The sequence below is a fragment of the Trifolium pratense genome, linkage group LG3 (genome assembly GCF_020283565.1).
Source record: "Trifolium pratense cultivar HEN17-A07 linkage group LG3, ARS_RC_1.1, whole genome shotgun sequence".
NCBI classification, from domain to species: Eukaryota; Viridiplantae; Streptophyta; class Magnoliopsida; order Fabales; family Fabaceae; genus Trifolium; species Trifolium pratense.
The window spans coordinates 30,335,003-30,358,362 of NC_060061.1; the positions used below are offsets into that span (position 1 = coordinate 30,335,003).

General features: G+C 34.1%; 2 protein-coding genes and 1 pseudogene across 2 annotated transcripts; 1 reads left to right on the forward strand and 2 right to left on the reverse strand.

Moving 5' to 3' along the window:
* Nucleotides 1–1,809: 1,809 nt before the first annotated feature.
* LOC123916775 (minichromosome loss protein 1) lies at nt 1,810–7,355 on the reverse strand. The gene is made up of 12 exons (XM_045968305.1): nt 6,885–7,355; nt 4,973–6,078; nt 4,688–4,864; nt 4,441–4,554; nt 4,059–4,163; nt 3,660–3,794; nt 3,502–3,557; nt 3,315–3,414; nt 3,102–3,218; nt 2,874–3,000; nt 2,640–2,770; nt 1,810–2,545 (listed from the first exon to the last, which is right to left on the reverse strand). Exons 1-12 carry the CDS (start codon nt 7,342–7,344, stop codon nt 2,129–2,131), a joined length of 3,045 nt encoding a protein of 1,014 aa, XP_045824261.1. The 5' UTR covers nt 7,345–7,355; the 3' UTR covers nt 1,810–2,128.
* Nucleotides 7,356–11,528: 4,173 nt separating this feature from the next.
* LOC123917893 (flavonol 3-O-glucosyltransferase UGT89B1) lies at nt 11,529–13,246 on the reverse strand. The gene has a single exon (XM_045969803.1). The coding sequence runs from the start codon at nt 13,198–13,200 to the stop codon at nt 11,635–11,637; it is 1,566 nt and encodes a 521-aa protein (XP_045825759.1). The 5' UTR covers nt 13,201–13,246; the 3' UTR covers nt 11,529–11,634.
* A 907-nt stretch (nt 13,247–14,153) lies between these two features.
* Nucleotides 14,154–15,363, forward strand: LOC123914942 (annotated as a pseudogene).
* Nucleotides 15,364–23,360: the final 7,997 nt, after the last annotated feature.

A 23,360-nucleotide genomic window follows, 5' to 3' on the forward strand; every position in this document is an offset into this window, starting at 1 on the left:
TTGTCACGTATATAGTTGATTCTAGGACCTCATAGTGATTTTGTAAAAACATCTGTCAATTGATCATTATAGAATTGACAAAGCTTGTGACAATGCCGCCTGATTCAATCTTCTCTCTGACAAAATGACAATCTATATCAATATATTTGGTCCTCTCATGAAAAACTGGGTTTGAGGCAATATACAATGCAACCTGATTATTACATATAAGTGTCATTGGCCTAGCTTTTTCAAACTAAAGTTCTTTGAGTAACTGCTACAACCAAATCAGCTAACATGTTACTAGTGCCATGACCCTATATTCTGCCTCAACGCTTGGTCTTGCTACTACAATTTGTTTCTTACTCTTCCAAGATATCAAGTTTCCTCCAACAAGTACACAATACCCAGAAGTGGACCGTCTATCAATGGGTGAGTTTGCCCAATCAGCATCTGAGTAACCGACTATATGAGTATGACTTTTATCTTCATAAATCTGACCTTTTCCTGGAGCACCTTTGATGTATTTCAGAATCCGGATTACCGCATCCATGTGTCCTTGGCAAGGAGAATTTAAGAACTGACTTACAACACTAACTACACATTAAATGAAATGCCTGGACGAGTAACTTTTGAGATAATTCAATTTTCCAACTAATCTCCTATATCTCCCTAATTTGATAGAGGCTCCCCCTGATTAGGTAGAAGCTTGACATTTGGATCCATAGGAGTATCAACAGGCTTTGCATTCAATAAACATGTTTCTTCAAGAATATCTGTATCATATTTTCGTTGTGAAATTACAATATCATCCTTAGATTGAACTATCTCAATGCCCAAAAAATAACGGAGTTTACCAAGATCTTTAGTCTGAAACTGGTTCGAGAAGAGAGATATTGTTTTAACTGTAGTATTCCCTGTTGATCACTACTAGTTATGTTAATATCGTCTTCATACACATTAAGATAAATGCACCCTTGGATAGAGTGACGATACAAAACAAAATGATCATCTTCACTACGAATCATGCCAAATTGTTGGACTACTGTACTGAATCTGTCGAACCAAGCTTGAGGAGGCTGTTTAAGACCATAAAGAGATTTGTTTAACCTACAAACCATATTAGATGACTCCCCTTGAGCAACCATTTCACACTAAGTTATCATTTCAATTAACTAAGGATCACCATTTCAGTGCTAATCACCACTGAACCAACTAAGGATCGATGATAACAATTAACTTTAGACTACTATTTTATGTCAAAAAACTTTAAGTTATCATTGAGGAAATTAATTTTTCTTTCTTTGAAATTTTTATTATTTTAGAATATAAATTTAATATGTAATAATTTTTTTAATCAAGTATAGTAATTTATCCAAGATTGGTATTTTATTTTGTATAGTTTCTTAATTTATCAAAACATTTAACATTATATATGTTAATGATGTGCGGAAAAAATTATAATAAATATTTGCATTAGGAGTTTAATTATATTAAAATGATGTTTTATTAAAAGAATGAAATATAGGTATTAATATTAGTGGGAAGGAGAATAATATTCAAGCTTCTTTCAAGGAAGATGAGTGAAATTTTCTTTAATATATTTTGTATAGGAGGGGAGGGGAGTGTATATTTTAGCACAAGAGCGAAGAGTAGTGTAATATATATATATATGACCTTAAGACATCATATTCAAATTTATTTGGAGTATCTAGTTAAGATGTCAAATAGACACTTTGTTGCTTTTATTTTGATTAAAAATGGCAGATGACAACTTAATTGAAATTGGATGTAAAAGAAAGAGAGACCAGATCAGCATCAGCCATACCATTGATACCAAACAGTATTATACTAATATATTTTTTGGTGAATTTCAACCAATACTTTTTGACAATATACAAAGGATTTTTCCATTTCATCAAGGCTTTCCTGCTTCATAAAGTGATCCATCATTGTGGTGGCTTGAACCCGGGGGTCACTATCAAATAAATTACTTAGCTTCCTTCCTAATAATGATCTTTATATTAAGATTATCACCATATGGCATATATCATATATAGTAAATAAGAAGCAAGCCACTCCTTAAAACACCATATCTCAGACATTTGATCTCTACATGACAACTCATTCATTGAACTGGTAAATACATTCATTTTATTGCAGACTTCAAAAATGGATTGGAAGGTCTTGTTGGTGTCACCAAACTAGGTTCTGATTTGTTAGTGCCATGCTTATTTGTCAACTTTATCGACGAACCATGTGGATGAGGAGGAGCTTGCACTTCCTCCTTACCCTTCTTGTCACTTGTTTCATCCCCTCCTGTCTGCTTTGCTTTCATACTTCCATCCACCTCTGCAGTTTTATTCGTTCCATCTTTAGCTGCTTCTTGTGTTTTATTTTTCTTTGTGAACAACGGTGCAGATAAATTTGGTGATGATGAAATGATAGATGCTTTTGATGTTTCGGCCTTGCTACCGCTAGGTAGAGTATCCGATGTAACGGGTGCAAAACTGTTTTCCTTGAGGTTGGTTTCTTTAGTCTTTTTAACTTCATTATATAGCCTTTCCTGTTTCAAATGCAGAAGGAATTACTGAGTTAAGATGAACTTGAAATGATATCCCTTCTGTACCGTATTAGATTGTTATTTATAAAAGGCTTACCTCCAATATGCCATTGAATTTTTCGGCCAAATTTGGAAGCTTCAGAGCAGTAACAAGTTTTATTGCACCTTTCATTGATTTCTCCAGTGACAAAAGCTTCACAAGTTCAGTAGCTCTCACAAGTTTATCACCTGAAATATTGGTGTGAGGTGAGACTACTTTTCACTTTTACAAATATGGTTACAAAAAAGGGGGAGAGAGAGTGAGGGAGGGAGAGATGGCATGGGAACTCACTATTGCAGCAGGATGCTATAAGTCTTAGTATGCATCTATCTTGTGCAGCTTCCAAATTGAAAGCATCATCATCAAGTAAGCTGGCATCCAAACCAGCATTATCCATTTCTTCCATTTTTTTCTGAATCTGCATGTTAAATATTTACAAATTTAGCTATTGAACTTTAATGATAAAAACAAAGTTGGCAAACAATGACCATTAGATTTGAAGGGATTCTAAGAACAAACCTCAAAGAGATGCATGCTGTTCATCATAAACTCGTTTTCAAGGGCTTCAGATCCCAAATCAGAAGTAGCGAGTGGAAACGCAAGATTCATTAAAGTAAGAATTGGTTTAGGCACCACCTGATGGGTAAGTGAATAGCAATTGATGATTTTAGTCACACACAAAGGAGAAAATGGGAATACAACAAATGCCTCAAACTGTCATATTCTTCATACCTGTGGGAAGAATTCAGGCTTTTTGCATACTACACAAACTAACTTGTTTGTTTGCAAACCCACCATCCAATAGTTTTCATCTGTCTTCTCTTTAAAAGCACTGCATTGAAATTTTGATAAAACAAATCACCACAAGAAAAATATTAGGCACATTAGATTAATACAAGTGGTTGAATGAATATTGAACCTGAAGACTGGAAACCAGCTACCACCAAATTGGCTTGTATATAATCTTAGCACACCCTGCATATTATACTTACAAAATTAGCTGATATAACAATATGCTTTCAAAAGAAAGAATGAAATAAATACCAAATATCAACACTATAGTGTAAACACAATTACCTTGGAATCATAAGAACACAATTGGCCCTCTTCACTAAACCCAAACCAACTTAGAGAGGAACCAGGAGTTATTGGCAAGCGACCGCGAAGGGGTTGAGTCCCATGTGTTATATTAAATAACTTAAACTCTAACACCTGCATGTTTAGAAATACATTATCTTCTCAAGAAATGACATCATTTAAATAACCAGAATAGTATTTTGTCAGAAAAGAATAGATCAGTATGCTCTGCCACTAAGATAATCCTTTCAAAAAGGTTGAATTAAATAGCTAGAGAACAATGAAAAACTTTGAATGTTTGTGGGAATCCGTAATCTTGTCGTATATAGTAATACTAAATAAAACCACACTGGATGTGCCAGTGTCAGAGACAACAGATTCCATGAAGGCTAAACCAACCTGATCGTTTGAGGAAAGGCAATCAGTAGCATGAGTGACAACTGCAAGCTTATCCTTGAAACCCGATGCAGTCACCACTAGCCCGTCTAGCGAAATTACATGTCTCTGCAATAAAATAGATTTAGAAATTAAAGGTAACCATCAAATCTACAGATTGTCTTTTATCTCATGTGCTAACACAAGTTTTAAAAAGTGATTTTTTGTTTAAAAATCTGTAACAAGCTGATGTAAACTTTTAAAAGTGATTATTTTGTTTAAATAACTTGTTTCTTTCACAAAAAAGTTGTATCAAACGGGCATTAAGCTTCAAATGGGGATGCTTCTGGTATTCAATTATTGAAAATTGAAAGGCATTCAAGTAAGCAGTGAATGTGTGACAAACCTGCATACCACCCTCAGTAAAGATCCGAAGGTAATTAAAACTAGTTACTGCAGCCACCCAAGAAGCACCAAGTGCAACAACCTTTACTTCTTCGCCTTCAAAGCGCATAGACCACTGCCAAAAAATAAAATCATAATGTTGAAGTCCTTATAACCATATAACGTTGAACAGGGGTGGAATGGAATTACTTATCTCTTCAATATGTAAATTTCTTTCATTAAAAATACATATAAGGGCACAATCTGACCTCACTATTACTAGCCCAGCTACTAAATGGGCGATACATGAGTGTGCTCATGTTCTTCTCCCCCTTGCAAGGATTTGCAAAGACACTTCCATTCTCATTCAATGCAGCCATTGTAAATCCAAAATGGTCAGTCATTGATGGAACTCGAGGACTACTTCCAGTATCATGAAAATCAATCTGTAACAAAGACATGTCAACTCATTAACATATGTTATAGAATTGATGATTTAACTCAAACCACTAAGCTTCAATTCAATTATATATGGTTATATTCCTATGTATTACCTCAATATGAGAGTACCCATCGTGATCGACAGTGGTTATACTTCCAAGCATATTGTAGCATAAGAAGCGCCTTTTTCCAGGCTGCACTGGCGTGGCTCCTGGTTGAAATGCCTCCTGCATTTTTGTCTTGGGTAAAATTGTGCTTCTAAATCCCACATTGCCATTATCCAAATTCTCCTTGGCTGACCGGTTCCTTTTCTTGTGAGACTCAATTTTTGGATATAGATCAATTCCATCGTCTCCATCCTCGTCAAAATTTTCCTCGCTCAAGGAATGCTTGCGCAATCTTTTCCTGCTAGTTGGTGGCTCAAACTCCCCGTTACTATTTTCACCAAGATCACTCAAGCTCTCACTAAAACCATTGTTCTGATCTTCCTCGTCATACAAAAGAAGCCCTTTATTGTTCTTGCCCTGCATAGGGATATCCTCCGTTGGGGACTTCATAGACGAAGGAATAACATTGTCCCATATGCCGTATTTTCCCATAACATCAATAACAGTCAACGCATTCCCAATTGGCTTCCATGCCATGCAACACACTATTTCATCAAACTTCTGTCTGTCAATATCCTGCTTCCTATCAACATCCCATATCAGAATCTGTTTATCTAATCCCGAAGTAGCCATGTACTTGCCATTCGGTGACCAACACAAAAAACATATAGGCTGGTTATGATCTCCTCTCAGAGAGAACAACTTCTCAGCCGTGTCCCTATCATACATTACGACATCATTTCTCAACCCGGGAATGGCTAAAGTCTCACCATCGGGACTCCAACAAAGAACATTCATGGTTGAAACATCTAACCCAGTGTCAGGAGCGATGCCTTTGAGGTTGTGAAGGTTTTTCCCTGACTGCAGTTCCCATATGATAACGGTTCCATTTGAGTCCAGAGATGCTAAGTATTCACCATTAGGGTCAAAAGCTAAGCCGGTGACCTGTCCTTTGTGCCCTTTCAGAACCCTCGCAATAGAGCCATCAACTGTGTTTATGAGCTTGATGCCCTCGTCATCACCTGCAGCTGCTAACATGCTTCCTTTCTTGTTAAATGCTAGGGAACGTATCGGAAGTGTGAACCTCGTTATATTTGTCTCAAACTCTCCACCTGCCAAGTGTCAACAACAAGCAATCCCCTAAGAACAAAACTCTCTTGAAAAATAAAAATCAACAACTCAACCAGACAACCACACACAACAAAGGCTTTGTCCAATTTATGTTTGGCATTTAAATCAAAACAATTCTACATGAACATTGAAACATGTGTCTCATAAACTTCGAAACAGTGATAAAAAAAATGAGCATCACTTGAGATATAGTAATTGGCACTGTACTGATCCAAAACACTTCAGTGAAAAGAAGGCCGTAGAAAATTTTGTGCTAAATCCAATCAATTCAGCTAATAATTGTCACAAAATAACTGAGAGAACTATAAATAAATAGAAACCAAACAAATCAGATTATCAAAATTTATTAATTTAAATTTAAGTTTTAGTAAAATTAATAAGTAAAAACAACAATAAGGAAGTAAAATTGATACATATGTTACTTCAAATTTAAAAACAATAATTATAAATTATAAAAGGGCATTTCTTTGAGATTAGTAAAATTGACATGACACTGTCTCATAAGTCCTAGGTCAAATGGCAAAAATGCTGAAATTGTTAGGCCAGACGTCATGACCCAGGTTCGAAAACACTTAAAAATATGTGAGTTTAATTTAAGTGGATTACCACTTCATCTAAGACCAAAAATAAATAAATAAAATGACATGACACTGGTCCAAAACACTTAAAGATAATTAGGAAAAATCAAATTTCATAACAAGTCTTAATTACAAGAAGACAACAATTTTGTTTCAGATTTCAATTAAAACAGTGAAAAACGCATATGTACACAATAGGAATAAAATACCTGGAAATTTGTAGAGTTTAACGGAGTGATCGACAGATCCAGAAGCAAGACAAGTGGAATTAGGGCTAAGAGCCAAAGCAGTAACACCATCACGGTGGTGACGGAGGATTTTAGGGGCGGCGGAGGGAAGAAGAGGGTTATGAATCGAGACAGACACATCGGAAGAAGAGGAAGTTACCAGATGTTGGGCTTGCTGGTCCCATAGGACTGAGCAGAAGGAAGCACGGCCGCCCTTTTGAGTGTGAGCCTCCCTCATTTTCACTGACCGGACCTTCATAATGGTTTGTTTTTCCGAAACGGTTGAATAAAATTGAAGGATTGATTTGGAGTGGGTGTGAGGAAAATGGATCTGAAGTTGGAGAAGTAGGGAAGCGTTTAAGGCGCCAAATGAGGTTTTTGGTTTCAGGAGTTTGGCGGGAGGTGGAAATGGAGTGAGTGATGCTTTGTTTTGGATGACCATAAACAATGGACTTTGTCAAATCAAGTTGGATAGGGTTTAATGTTTTAAAAACTACAGATTAGTAGGGAATGACTTTTTGCACCCTCCTTTATGCTACTATATTATTTTTAGTAAGTCATGATCTTTAAAGTTTAGTTCTATTAAATTCTAATGATAATTTTAGTCTTCTATAATATTATGATGTTTTCTCTCCCCAGTCCGGTGATTCTTTTATACCCCCAATATTCTAATTTTGTCCTTGCAAAAAATTCGGTTCGTAAAAAACAAATTTTTTATAATACAAATTCAGAGTAAATTTCGGTTTTTATAAACCGAAAATTGTTTTCAAGGAAGAAAAAAAACTTCGATTTCTATAAACCAAAGTTTTTTGTAAGGGTAAAATTGGAAATGCATGAGGGATAAAAGAATCACGGGGGTGGGGAGAGAAATCTAATATTATAATTTACAAGAACAGTCTCAATTTAAAAAAAAAAAATTCAAAAAATAAATACTTAGTCTTCAAAATAGTCTCTATAAAATCCAAATAAGGACTAAACATGAAAAACTCTTGATTTCACTGACAATATATTTAATCTTTTTAATTTATTTTTTTTTGAACAAGCCAAAATGATATAGATATATATATATATATATATATATAGAGAGAGAGAGAGAGAGGATGATTATATTGACTCCAAGAATAAGTTATAAAAGCTACTCCAAATCATGACCTTTGTTTTTAATTTCAATTAATGGCTAAGATTGATTCATAATAATTAGTTGGGTGAGTGAGACTTATATTTTTATCAAACTGGAAAATGAACATTATCAAAACATTCTTCAAATTGAAGAGAATGAATTAATTATAATCATTAATTGTCAAAACAAGATCCTCCCTTGCTTTTTTTTTCCCACTTCTACTTGCATATTACATGGAATCTCTTCAAAAACATTGACATTCATTACTAAAAACCTGTTTGTTTCTTCAACAAAATCATTACAAATTAAATTATTAAATTAACCTATTGTTCAAATTTGTAAAAAAAGAAAACAAAAAATATTGAACTAATAACAAGAAAAGAAAAGTACGAGCAAAGAGAATATTGTAACAAAAAAAGCATACACCACCAAAAAAAAATGGTACACTTGTAAAATTGAAAAGAAAAGAAGTATACCGTAAAACATTGTATGAAAAGAAGCAGGATTGTCAAACGATTAGTGTTACACCATTTCAGAGTGTGTGGAATCCTTGTTTTCCCATGTGATAAAAAAATAAAAAAATAAGTCTCAATTGATTATTATAACTGATTCATTCTCTTCTATTTAAGGTATGTTTTGATAATTTTCCAATAAAATAAAAAAATAAGTCTCACTTTGTGCTTTATGATCAATCAATCTTAGCCATTAATTGAAATTAAAAACAAAGGTCATGATTTGGAGTAGTTTTTATAACTTACTCATGAGGAGGGTTATATTGACTCCAAGAGTAAGTTATAAAAGCTACTCCAAATCATGGCCTTTGATTTTAATTTCAATTAATGGCTAAGATTGATTCATAATAATTAGTTGGGTGAGACTTATTTTTTTATCACACTAGAAAATGAACATTATCAAAACATTCTTCAAATTGAAGAGAATGAATTAATTATAACCATTAATTGTCAAAACAAGATTCTCCCTTGCTTTTTTTTTCTCTTCCCACTTCTACTTGCATATTACATGGAATCTCTTCAAAAACATTGACATCCAATACTAAAAACTTGTTTGTTTCTTCAACAAAATCATTACAAATTAAATTATTAAATTAACCTATTGTTCGAATTTGTAAAAAAAGAAAACAAAAAATATTGAACTAATAACAAGAAAAGAAAAATACAACCAAAGAGAATATTGTAACAAAAAAAGCATACACCACAAAAAAAATGGTACACTTGTAAAATTGAAAAGAAAAGAAGCATGCCGTAAAAAATTGTATGAAAAGAAGCAGGATTGTCAAACGATTAGTGTTACACCATTTCAAAGTGTGTGGAATCCTTGTTTTCCCATGTGATCAACAAATAAGTCTCAATTGATGATTATAATTGATTCACTCTCTTCTATTTAATGTATGTTTTGATAATTTTCCAATACAATAAAAAAATGAGTCTCACTTTGTGTTTTATGATCAATCAATCTTAGCTATTAATTGAAATTAAAATCAAAGGCCATGATTTGGAGTAGCTTTTATAACTTACTTTTGGAGTCAATATAACCCTCCTCTCTCTCTCTCTCTCTCTCTCTCTCTCTCTCTCTCTATATATATATATATATATATATATATATATATATATATAAACAAAAAGTATTCTCAGCACAAGACGTGCCAAGAACGACCAGATAAAGTTACACTAGAGTCAAAATCTGATATGCTCCACGAACAGTATAACCATCATCCAGGTCAGACTGCCATTGCCACCTATCGGAAACACGATTCTGCAAAGAGAGGGTAAAAAGTAAAGCCTGACATTCCCCCATCATCTTCTCCTCCCATGCCCTCAACTGACGCCTCCACACCCACGCCTCCCCTCCAACCCCCCCATCCATGCATAAACATCTCAGCCACCGTGGCCGATTTGTTTTCTGCCAGATCAAACAGCCTCCCAAACCGCTCTTGCAAAGAGGTCCCATCCACCCAAGGATCAGTCCAAAAGAAAGTATCGAACCCATCCTCCACATTTCTCGAAACATACTCTCTGAACCACCCTCCCCCTGCCTCACCTCCACCATCCCGAATACGCGTCAACTCCCTCCACCATGTCGACCCACGCGCTCCACCCTCACACAGCCTGCCTCTCTCAACCCCATAATCTTTTTAACTTTTAATAAATCATTACTTTTGTTTTCCACTTTTTATTGCATATGTTACTCAAAACTCATGTATTTGTTTATGTATTTCGAATTGGGGATTAAGGAGTTACAGAAATGACAACACTCGATGGGATTGAAGCTAAAAAGTCAGTGGCCGACATTTGAAGTTAAAGTTGATAGATATTTTATAGGCTTAATTAGTTAATTGGTCCCTTAAAGACATTTTAGGTTTCACAATGGTCCCTTAAAGAAAAAAAGGTCTGGATTGGTTCCTTAAAGAAAAAAAGGCACAGATTGGTCCCTTAAAGACATATATGTTTGCCATATTGGTCCTTTCCGTTAAATTTTAACTCCAAATATAACAAAAAATTCAAATGAGTGTTTATTCTGCAAACTTATGTGATAACATAATAAGTCGTATCCATTTTTTTTATTTTTTTATTTTTGACCGATAGAGTAGAAAGAATAAACTCATTTAATTTAATGTAATGACATGGACTAAATTGGCAGATTTCATGTTTTAAGAATTATTTCTATTGGTTAAAGACTAAATAAAAAATATAGTGATAGTTTAGGGACTAGACCGATGATTAATTCTCCTACTTTTTCTTTATAAAATAAATTTAGGATGATTCATCGGTGCAAGTAGGGTTGGGAATAGGCCAGGCGGCCTACAGGGGCCTTCGGCCTAGCCTGTATAAGCCTGGCATGGTCTGGTTATTAAAAATGTCAGGTTTAGGCTTTGAAAACGGCCTGTTTACATAAATAGGCCAGACTTAGGCTTCTAAAAAGGCCTACGAAGCCTGATAGGCCGGTCTATTTATAATAATTATTATTTATATAATATTATTATTTATATCTTATAAAAAAATATTATTTATAATAATTATTATTTTTCGTAATCGTATTTGTTATTTTATTAGTTTTTAATTATTGTGTTTATCATATTATTAGCTTTTTCTTAATGTTGTAGAAATTATAAAAATTTAAATGTGAACTTTTTAAGACCTATTTAGCCTATTTAAAAAAACTATATAGAGAAGTTTTAATGTAACACAGGCTTTTAAACAGGCTATAAAGTCAGGCCAGACTTTTAAAAGATTCAGGCCAGACAAAAAAAAAAATAACATTTGATAGGCCACAGGCCAGGCTCAGGCCTGAAAAAAAATTGTAGGTCAGGCTTAGACCTGTCAAGGCCTGACCTGTTCCCAACCCTAGATGCAAGACATAAAACACAATAGGACGTAGTGAAAGTTTTTCTACTTTCAAATACACTAGTGAAAGTTTTGCGTCCATTGTTTTTTTTGGTCAAGAAAGTCTATCTTATTTTAATACTAGAACAAACATTTAAAACTCAATTACAAAACATATTGTTTACTCAATTTTGGTTTGGCAAAATATCAAAAAGATTACTTCAATGTTCAATCATATACCCCTTTCAAATCGAAAAATCAAATGTTTGATCTACAATGATAAAACAAGTTGATCAATCAAACATCGCAAATCCTTATCAGAACTTCCACCTTCTCTAACAGCATCAACCGCCGCTTGCTTCAATTTCAACGCCCTACTCATTTCCTCTCCATTCCCTCCAACAGACTCGGCCAAAACTCTAGCCAACTCATCCGAGTCCGGAACACTTTGTCCACCCTCACAAACTTTCTTAGCCACTTTCAATTCATCCACAAGCAATGTAGCATCCACAAATTGATCTGCGGTCATTGGCCACGCAAGACACGGCACTCCAGCCACCACCGATTCCAACACCGAGTTCCATCCACAATGAGTCAAAAATGCACCCACAGCCTTATGCCTCAATATCAACACTTGTGGGACCCATCCTCTAATCACAAGACCTCTACCACAAACAGCATTTTCAAAATCCAAATCCTCCTCATTTTCGTTTTTTGTCTTCACACCCTCCTTTATCGACCAAATAAAGTGCACCCCACTTTTGAACAACCCAGATGCAATAGCGTCCGTTTGATCCTTTGTAAGAATAGTTAGACTCCCAAAACACACATAAACCACTGTTTTATATTGTCTTTGATCAAGCCATGAAACGACATCGTTTACTGAAACAGAACTAGAACCACCTCTCTGCAAAGCCATTGTAGAAGAATCATCCACAGGGAGTAACGATCCAACCGCCCACACACGATCATGACCCAGTTCAGTTTTCAAATAATCAAGATAAGGCTTTTCAAATTCATCAAAAGTGTTAACAATAAGTCCCCAGCTTTGACTATTACAAAGAAACAAATCTCTGAGTTTCTCCGAATCAGTGTCACCGGAAACATAGCTACGAAACAAAGGAGAAACTTGCCACCAAGGGTATTTTGGGGAATTCGGAATATCATGATACAAAACAACCTCGTTTTCATCGACAGGGTTTTCTCGTATTGGAAGATTCTTCCAGAGGAAACACATAGTGGAGAAAGCAAAAGCACCTGAAGGAGAAAAAACGAGTCTACGAATGTTGAGTTCAGAAGCAAGGTTTTGTGTCCAACCACAAAACATGTCGGAGATGATGTAGTTAGGAGGTGAAGGATGTGAATGAAACCATTCTAGAACTGGGTGGTGGAGATTTGAGAGAGAAAGCATGATGTTACGAACTGAGTTTGGTAAATCTTTGGCGTTTTCAATTCCAGGTGGGATTAATGGGTGAGAAGGGAAAGGGAGAATTAAGGGGTGGATTATTGAAGGGTGAGAGTTGAGAAGAGGGGTTAAGAATGTTTGGTTTTTTGGGGTTGTGAGAATGGTGATGGTGATGTTTTTGTTAGTGGTGGCGAGTTTGTGGGTTAGATCAAGGAGGGGTATCATGTGACCTTGAGCTGGGAATGGAATGATCAGGATATGTGGCGGCGTGTTGCTCGTTTCAACTGTCATGGTGGTGGGTTGGGGAATTTGGAAGATGAAATGAAATGAAATTGTGGTAGTAATAATAATAAAAAGGATTTCAATGAAAAATGGAGTAGGTGGGTTTATCCTCTGCTTCACATATCTCTTGTTTTTCTGGATACAGTTCATGTGTACTCATCGTTTGACATTTAAGAATGTTCAAGTCAAAGATTCTTTTCTCTTTTGTTCTAAAAATTATAAATCATTTTTTTAATATTAATTGAATACTTATTTTTTTTTTTGATTAAGTAGCCTAGTGACTAAACTCTCACATATTTAAATATAGAGAAGTGTGGAATCCGGAGTTCGAATTACGACCACTACAATAATGTCTTTGATAGCTATCATTTAAGCTACACTTGCGGGGCGTGAATACTTAATCTATTTTATTTAATCCATATTGTATTATAGATTGGTCTCATTTATAAAAAAATAGTTTACACCCATAAATAAGTTCTTATATCGGGCTTCAGCCCTCTTTTTACCCAAAATAAAATAAAATAATTTTTTTATATTAATAAATGATTTTCTCTTTACGAAAATTGTATCTCCATAAGCTATTTTTCATAAATTATCTTGACAATTATTTGCATAAGTTGTTTTATTAAACTCAACGATAAGTCAGTTCAAACGTACTCTAGATACTTTAGTTATTTAATGAATCTGAAAAAAAAATTCTACTTATAATTGAAACTCAAGGGAGTATTTGTTTGCTCTTTTTGTAAAAAATAGTGGATTACTAATAAACTAATTTATAACGGATGAATTTATAATGATAATATTTTAGCGGGTTGAATTTGCAATGTTCGATAAAATTAGGGGTAAACTAACTTTTAAATATAAAAAAATATATAAAAGACTATATTTAATTAATATTAATTTTTTAAGGGAAAGAAATCAATAGTGACTCAATTAAAATTAAGTAAAATAATGGGAAAGTTATTCTGTTTGAGTTGCTTTTAAAATTGATAAGTAACTTTCTAATATTGGCCAGTAACCTCTCCCAATATAACCGCAAGTTCAATTTGTTTTAATCATGTTAAGAGAGAATTTGTTTGTCATCGAGTTGGTATTCTTAGACTATGTGCAATGGTCATGTTGAATGTATATTCAACTGCAAAATTGGTGTTGAAACCATTGCTCCTACCATGTTGAATCTGAGCTGGATGAAAGAGGAGATGAATATATTCAACTCAATTGAACACTGCAATCGAGGACAGCTGGCGCACTTTCATTTGCCTAGACAGGCGCGTGTGGAACACGCGCAGACAGCGCGCGTGACAGCTTCTTCAACGCGGAGAGAGAACATCTTTTGGATAAAGCAGGCCACGTGGCTGCTTCTGATTGGGGCGGGCGATTTTTTTGATTTTTATCCTTTGAACTCAATTATCTTATTGCAAATTAATTTTTTATTTTTTTATTTTTTTACCAAAATTCGTGATTTTTTTTTCTCTACAAATAGAGACTTGGTTCATTTCATTTGGACACAGAAAAAAAAAACCAAGTTTTTCACTATCTTAATCTATTATTATCTTTCTAATTAGTCTTTCTTTTGAAGTTTTAATCTTTTTTTAGTGAAATGGATCCCAACAATTCTCAAAATCCCAACAATTCTCAAAATCCCAACAATTATCAAAACTCCAACAATTATCAAAACCCCAACAATTATCAAAATCCCAACAATTATCAAAATTCAAATCACCACAGTTAAGGGAAGGTCAATTTACTAGGGGGGATAAGGGAACCACCACAGTTATTCTTGAAGCAGTTGCATCTCATGATCTATGGATCTGGCATGCCTTTTTTGGATGTCCGGGAACGTTGAACGACATAAACGTTCTAGACCGTTCACCTGTTTTTGATGACGTGGAACAGGGAAAGACTCCAAGTGTGAATTTCTATGTGAATCAACGTCCCTATGATATGACATACTATCTAGCCGATGGTATCTACCCTTCTTATCCAACTTTCGTCAAATCTATTAGACTTCCTCAAAGTGAACCCGATAAGTTATTTGCAAAATATCAGGAGAGATGTCGGAAGGACATCGAACGTGCATTTGGAGTGCTTCAAGCTCGATTTAAAATCATCCGTGAACCAGCTCGCTTGTGGGACATAGCCGATCTGAGTATCATCATGAGGTCTTGCATCATATTACATAATATGATTGTTGAGGATGAGCGAGATTCATATGCTCAACGTTGGACCGATTTTGAGCAGTCTGAGGAAAGTGGATCTAGTGCACCGCGACCATATTCAACCGAGGTATTACCCGCGTTTGTATCGTACTAATTACGTTATTTGTGTGATGTATTGCATTTTAAATTAAGAAAATAAAAAAAAATATTTAAATAAATTTTGTTAAGTGTATTATTTTAATTTAATTTTAATCGATAATTATAATGTTATTTAATCATAAAATTTAAATAAGAATATGAAATAGAAAGTGGTGGGGTAGAGAAAGTGGTGGGGTATGGTGTTGAATATAAAAACCATTGGAGAGGGTAAAAGTTGAATGTGTGTTGAATGATTAGGTGGAAGAAAGAGAAAATGATGTGGAGTGAAAAAGTGGGTGTTGAATATTTTTTTGGTGTTGAAACCATTGTATGTAGTCTTAAACAATGCAAAGTTAATGACGTGGAAAGTCAGAGGAAACGAATATTTCAAAATGCAGTTGTAGTGCAAAGATGTTTGAGCCAAAAATAAAAATATAAGAGCATCCACAATGAAGAACTCTAATTTTGATTACTTAATTGCATCCTACATGGACACATCACTCATTTATTATTTTTTAATAATAATACCTAATAAGTACTCAACTTCTTCAACTTAACATTTCTTAAAAAGTTCTAAATGGGTCATATCAATAATTCCACACAAATTCAAAAATGTGTGTGAGTCCCATAAAAAGAATATTTTAATCTAAAATAAGGTGGGTCCAAGAGGAGAGAGAGTTCTTATGTGAGAAGTGGTACCTAATAGGTACTCAAATGTATTTGCTCCAATGGTAGTACCTAATAAGTACCATGAGTATCTAATATGTACTACACCATTGAAGATGGTCTAAGATGGTTGTCATGAGAGAGAAGAGAATGGCATACCCGAAGGAAATGGGAGGTATGGGTTTTCGTAATCTACACCTTTTTAACATAGCCATGATAGCTAAGCAAGGGTGTAAGTTCATGATGCAACCAAACTCTTTAGTAGCAAAAATCTATAAAGCAAGGTACTTTCCTAATTCATCTCTTTTTGAATCTCATCTTTATGGTAATCCGAGTTATACTTGGCGAAGTATATGAAAGTCATGTCAAGTACTTATTAATGATTGTAGGTGGAAGATAGGAAACAGTACCAATATTAAAGTTATGGGTGAACCGTGGCTTAGAGAGGAGGATGGACCAGTGGCGGTGCCACATACAAGTGAGAGGGTGCAGCTGCACCTCCTGGATCTTAATAATTTGTACCAAAAATATTGTTTTTTCGGATAATGAACCCCTGAATTTTACACTTTGCACCCTAATTTTATGTCTTTTTTTTTTTTTTTGCTTTGTGTTGTGTTCTGACAAACCTATAATAATATGACGGCTATATCCTTTGCTCTAATAATAATAATAATAATAATAATAATAATAATATAGTGGTGATTATACAATTAAAATTAATATTTCGAATCAAATAATTGATTCTAAGTCATGAAAGTTGGTTGTTAAAAGTAATTAATCCATTAGGCTAAAAAATTATTGATGTTTAATATGGAAAATATATACATGACTTTAGTTATAAATTGTATAATTTGTATGTTGTGCTTGCTTTAAATTTTAATAATACTCTATTTTTCTTTGATAAATTTTAACCCAATTAAATCAAACCAAACTTAATATTTTTTTTTATTGGTTTGATTTTGTCATAAAATTTTAGATTAAGATGTAATGTCCAAATCATTTATATTATTGCTCTAAACTCAATATGAATAATCTTCCGAATTTTTCTTGTAACCCAACATTGCACCTTTTACCTACTGATATTACTTGATCAAATCAATTAATTTGTAATTAGTATTAGTTAATGTTATTAGCTGTCAATTAGTCAAATTAGTTTAATTTGTAATTAAATATTACCTTTTGCCTTATATAGTCATCAACGGTTCTATTATTTAGGATATATAAAGAGGTGCTCTTCTTCTCAAACTGGTAACAAACTTTATCAATTCTCATATATATCCAGATGTTATATATTTATCTTTCTATTTGGTTGATTAATTTCAATATGGTTAGGTCATATTTCAGATTCCCATGTAAGAAAGCATTGTAGGTTAGGTCATATTTCAGATTCTATTCACAAATGTATTGCTTCAAATTTTCCTTTTATTACTTACAAGAATAATAATAAAAATACTCCTTGTGATGTTTGTCATTTTGCTAAACAAAGAACTCTTCCTTACCCTTATAGCATCACTCATTCTAGTAACATTTTTGATTTATTACATGCTGATATATGGGGTCCTTATGCTACACCATCTGTATCTGGACATAGATATTTTCTCACCCTTGTTGATGATTATAGTAGATTTACTTGGATTATTCTCATGAAACTTAAGAGTGAAACTAGAAATCATATTATTAACTTTATCTCTTATATTGAAAATCAATTTAATACCAAACTTAAGTGTTTAAGAAGTGACAATGGATGTGAATTTCTTATGACTGATTTTTTTCTCTCTAAAGGGATCGTTCATCAAAGATCTTGTGTTGAATCCCCTCAACAAAATGGTATTGTTGAGAGGAAACATCAACACATTCTTAATGTTGCTAGATCCCTTTCTTTTCAAGCTTCTTTACCTTCTAATTTTTGGCATTTTTCTATTCAACATGCTGTTCATTTAATAAATAGGATACCTACACCTCTTCTTAAAAACAATACTCCTTATAATCTTCTTTATCAAAAACCCCCTACTTTTTTGCATTTAAAATCTTTTGGTTGTTTAGCATATGCTTCTACTATTCAAAATCATAGAACTAAGTTTGATACTCGTGCTAGAAAATCCATATTTTTAGGTTATAGAGATGGTACAAAGGGATATTTTTTATATGATATTACTAGTCATGAATTCTTTATTTCTCGAAATGTTATATTTTATGAAACTATTTTTCCATTTTCAAAGAAAAATACCTCTGTTACTTCCATTTGTACTCCTAATCTTGATATGGATAGTCAAGACCTTGAACCTATTACCTTATCACCAAATGAAACCAACATACCTAATGACACCAACATACCTACTGACATTACACCAAATAATGCTCAAACACCATATGATACCAACATGCCAAATGATACTACCCCTACACCAATTTCCCCTGCTGTTCCTGCTCCTATTAGACAGTCTACCCGCATTAAAAATAAGCCTTCCTATCTACAAGATTACCACTGCAGCCTTCTTACTTCTTCTTCCCCCTCCTTTCATAAAAAACAGTCATCTGTGTTTCCTTTATCCTCTGTTCTCACTTATGAGCAATGCAGCCCTTCTTACAAACAATTTTGTCTATCCATTTCCTCTATTGTTGAACCTAAAACCTTTAATCAGGCCAGCAAACATAATTGTTGGATAACCGCTATGAAAGAAGAAATAGATGCTCTCAATGCTAATAATACTTGGTACATAGTAGACCTTCCTAAAGGTAAAGTTCCTATTGGTTGCAAATGGGTTTATAGAGTTAAATATCATGCTAATGGCTCTATTGAAAGGTATAAGGCTAGACTAGTAGCTAAAGGGTATACTCAATTAGAAGGTGTTGATTACTTTGATACTTTTTCACCTGTTGCTAAACTAACAACTGTTAAAACTTTACTTGCTTTAGCTTCCATTAAAGGTTGGTATCTTGAACAACTTGATGTTAACAATGCTTTCTTACATGGGGATCTCCATGAAGAAATTTTTATGTCTTTGCCTCCTGGTATTAACATCCATAATTCAGATACTGGAACAACCAAGGTATGTAAGCTTCAAAAATCTATATATGGTCTCAAGCAGGCAAGTAGACAATGGTATTCTAAGTTATCTGAATCTCTCATTTCCTTTGGTTATTTGCAATCCTCTTCTGATTTTTCTCTTTTTACAAAATTTAATGATTCTTCATTTACTGCACTATTAGTATATGTTGATGACATTGTTTTGGCTGGAAATGATATATCTGAAATCAAGAATGTTAAATCTTTTCTTAATGATCGTTTTAAAATTAAAGACCTTGGTCCCTTGAGGTATTTCTTAGGTCTTGAGGTTGCTAGAAACAAAGAAGGTATTTTACTTAATCAAAGAAAATATACTCTTGAACTTCTAGAAGATAGTGGTAATCTTGCTGGAAAGTCCACTCTTACTCCTTATGATATCTCTCTAAAACTCCAAAATTCAGATTCCCCACTTTATAATGATGAAACTCAATATAGAAGACTCATAGGCAGACTTATCTACTTAACTACTACTCGTCCTGATATATCTTTTGTCGTCCAACAATTAAGTCAATTTGTCTCAAAACCTCGACAAGTTCACTACCAAGCTGCTGTTAGAGTTTTACAATATCTGAAAACTGCCCCTGCCAAAGGATTGTTCTATTCATCAACTTCTAATTTAAAACTTTCTGGTTTTGCAGATTCTGATTGGGCAACTTGTCCTACAACTAGGAAATCAGTCACGGGCTATTGCGTGTTTCTTGGCTCCTCTCTCATTTATTTCATGGAAATCCAAGAAGCAGTCTACCGTCTCCAAATCAAGCACTGAAGCAGAATATCGTGCACTAGCAAGCCTTACATGTGAACTGCAGTGGTTGATGTACCTCTTTAAAGATCTGCGCATCTCTTTCTCTTCACCTGCCTCTGTTTTCTGCGACAATAAATCCGCCATCTACCTTGCCCATAATCCCACTCTTCATGAACGTACTAAACACATTGAAATAGATTGCCACATCATCCGAGAGAAAATTCAAAGTGGCCTGCTCCGACTTTTTCCCGTACCTTCTGCTGCACAAACAACCGATGTTCTTACAAAACCTTTGCACAGTCCCCAATTCCTTCATCTCATATCCAAGCTTGGCCTTCATGACATCCACAGTCCAGCTTGTGGGGGAGTTTTACCTACTGATATTACTTGATCAAATCAATTAATTTGTAATTAGTATTAGTTAATGTTATTAGCTGTCAATTAGTCAAATTAGTTTAATTTGTAATTAAATATTATCTTTTGCCTTATATAGTCATCAACGGTTCTATTATTTAGGATATATAAAGAGGTGCTCTTCTTCTCAAACTGGTAACAAACTTTATCAATTCTCATATATATCCAGATGTTATATATTTATCTTTCTATTTGGTTGATTAATTTCAATAGCACCCTCTGAGCCAGGGTCCTGGCTTTGCCACTGGGATGGACTAAGGTGAGAGCACCACAAATGCAAGTTGTGTATGATATGTATGTCGATCAATTGTTTGTTCCTTATATGAAAGTATGGGATAGAGGGAAAGTTGAGTCTTTATTTCCCTTAGACATTGCTAATACTATACTTAATGTGCCTTTGTTTGATGTGGGTGATGAAGATAATTAAGTTAGTATGGTGTCATAATATTTGTGGAAATTATAGTGTTAAGAGTGGTTATAACTTGATGTTGAAACAAACAGGGCATTTTGAAGCATTACAAAGTGAAGGTGATTGGAAGAGACTTTGAAAAATACATGCTCCACCAAAAGCAAAACACTTGTTATGGAGAATTCATAAAGGATGCTTACCAACCTGATGTCGACTACTAGATAGGTTTACACCTTGTCCCGTGAATTGTTCATTATGTGATCAACAAGCTGAAGATGATTGGCATACTCTATTTGTTTCTAATAACAATGTCACGGCATGACACGGGGCTGAATTGAATAGTGTATTATCACCACGTATGCATCACTACAATAAGGTTAAAAATGTAACTATATATGGATATATGCCGCTTTGAGGATGAAAGACTGGCTGGACAAGTTGCTAACTTGCTATGATGATTTGGGTTCTGTGGAATAATAGAAAAAATTGTGTTTGGAATGACAAAAAAGAACCGGGTCGCGACTTGGGATTTAAAGCATCGGTTATGTGGCAAGAATGACATGAAATGCAGAATTTTCGCACCAGAAACAGCGAATTAACCTTCCTATAGTGCAGGAACGGCAACGCGCGCGCCTGGTCAGCAGTGGCAAAAACCTTCAATCGGATGGTATAAATACAATGTTGACGCGGGTTTCCCAATGCAATAGGAAGAACAAGTGCGAGTTGGTGTGTGGGGGATCATATGGGACATCTCGTTGATGGAAGCTATGCAGGAAATGACTCGGCGAGGTATTTCTCATGTCATCTTTGAGACCGACTCCAAAAGTACAGTGGATGCATTTTTTTTTTTTTTTGTCAAGTAGCCTATTGGCTAGAAAATTCACCTTAAAGGTGAATAAGCGGAGTGTCTCAGGTTCGAACCCGGGCTTCTACGCATATAGTACAATATCCCTACCAACTAAATCAAGCTCACAGGGACTGGATGCAATTTATAATATACGAGAATGAAAATTTATAAGTTATAAGTCAAGGAGTGCAATTAATTTTATACGAGAATGAGAGAATGAAAAATTATTATTTATTTTACAAAATTAAGTTTGATTGATAGTATGAAAAAAATAAATTAAAAGCTAAAAGAACCTATAATAATAAATAATTACAAGTATGACAGAAAAAATAACATTAATATTTGTAAAATGACTTATAATTTAAGAGTATTTTTTATACAAAACTTATATTGCAACGAACGGATTAATATGTGTGAGAATTAGCGACCTTCTCACTTGCTTTGCGAGTGGACGCTAGGCCGCTAGCTAGTTTCTTGCTGTCTACAAACTCTTAATTTGACGAAGACAACCCTTCAACTAAAATACGATAAGTTAGCATTTTGTTGGTTTTGAAGTTATTTTCGTTGAAAACGATGCTAATTTGGAAGTCACCTATTCAATTCATGGATTTTTAGTAAATGTTGCTTTATAGCACCGGAGATCCACAAGTAGTACTTGCCAACTTGCCATATAAAGATGAAGCACACAACTTACCAATTTTAGTTTTTACTTTCCACAAATTGTCATACCTTGCACGATGAAAAGGACATCAATTGGGTTCCTTTCTTTTTTGGTGTTAACAACAAATGTGACAAAATAATGGAAATTGATTATTCAAATAAGTCTTTTTTTACAACCAATCGTCAGTTTGTTGATTTAGTGGTGATTGACGTTGGACTTTGTAGGAAGGATTACGGTTCAATCTCTGTAACTACAATTGGGAGGGGGTTGAAATCACTTAATGCCAAAATTGAACCTCGAATCAATTAATCGATCCAGTAAGCCGAATACTGGTGATGAAAACTAAAAAAATAAACCTTTTTGTCCAAAAAAAAAAATGCCTTTTTGTTTTTTATATATATATTGAACAACCCCTAAGGCCTACACAATGACCAGTGTATTCGAATATCAATTTACAATGTTATGGCTCTTTCAGCCTCTCACCATCAAGAAGTCTATTATAGTTGACAGAGAGAAGATTAGTATTTGACACCAGCAAGTTCGATTGAAAAAATAATTTGAGATCTATTGCTTCGAAAAAGACAATAATTTGAGATCTTTAGAATGTTTAATTGATTTTTGGCCTTAAAAAATCGTAATTGAGACATTTTGATTTCCACTATTTTTAAGTGATTTTAGCCTCTTACGTTTTCTCTTTTGTGATTTAGTAATCCTCAAAAAAAAAATTTCAAATTTATGTTAAGGTAACATCATTTACTAACGATTTAACGTAACGTAACACACATCTCTACATTTAGCATGACTTACGGCCAAAATTTTAGAAATCCTCATTAAGAATTTCATTTACTCTTTAATTTTACACTAGCGTTCAATAAAAATTGAGTACTATTTAACAAAATCATTTTTGGGTTCCTATGATATAAGTACATAATTTTCATCGTTGTTAGTGATGACTAATCTTGTTGGAGAACATGTGTAATACACAAGGTGAATTCTCTCTTCCCAACTGAATTATTTCCATACACAAGATCCATGAATCGAACCATTGACCATATGTTTTAGGGGCTCAAGATCCTTATTGTTCTGGAGTGGGTCAAGGCCCAATCCAAGCAACCCGAGATGCATGTCACACGTAGAACATATGTCCTTCGAAAACTGTTCGTCTCAATCTTCATTTGCTCTTCGAATTTGATTTTTTGATGGA

Excerpts from the sequence above, each read along its gene's own strand:
- LOC123916775 (XM_045968305.1), bottom strand. The coding sequence starts at position 7,344 with ATGGTCATCCAAAACAAAGCATCACTCACTCCATTTCCACCTCCCGCC. Across the intron at positions 4,865-4,972 it reads ATGGGTACTCTCATATTGAG|ATTGATTTTCATGATACTGG; the intron begins GTAATACATAGG and ends TCTTTGTTACAG. Across the intron at positions 3,001-3,101 it reads ACAGCATGCATCTCTTTGAG|ATTCAGAAAAAAATGGAAGA; the intron begins GTTTGTTCTTAG and ends TTTAACATGCAG.
- LOC123917893 (XM_045969803.1), bottom strand. The coding sequence starts at position 13,200 with ATGAACTGTATCCAGAAAAACAAGAGATATGTGAAGCAGAGGATAAAC.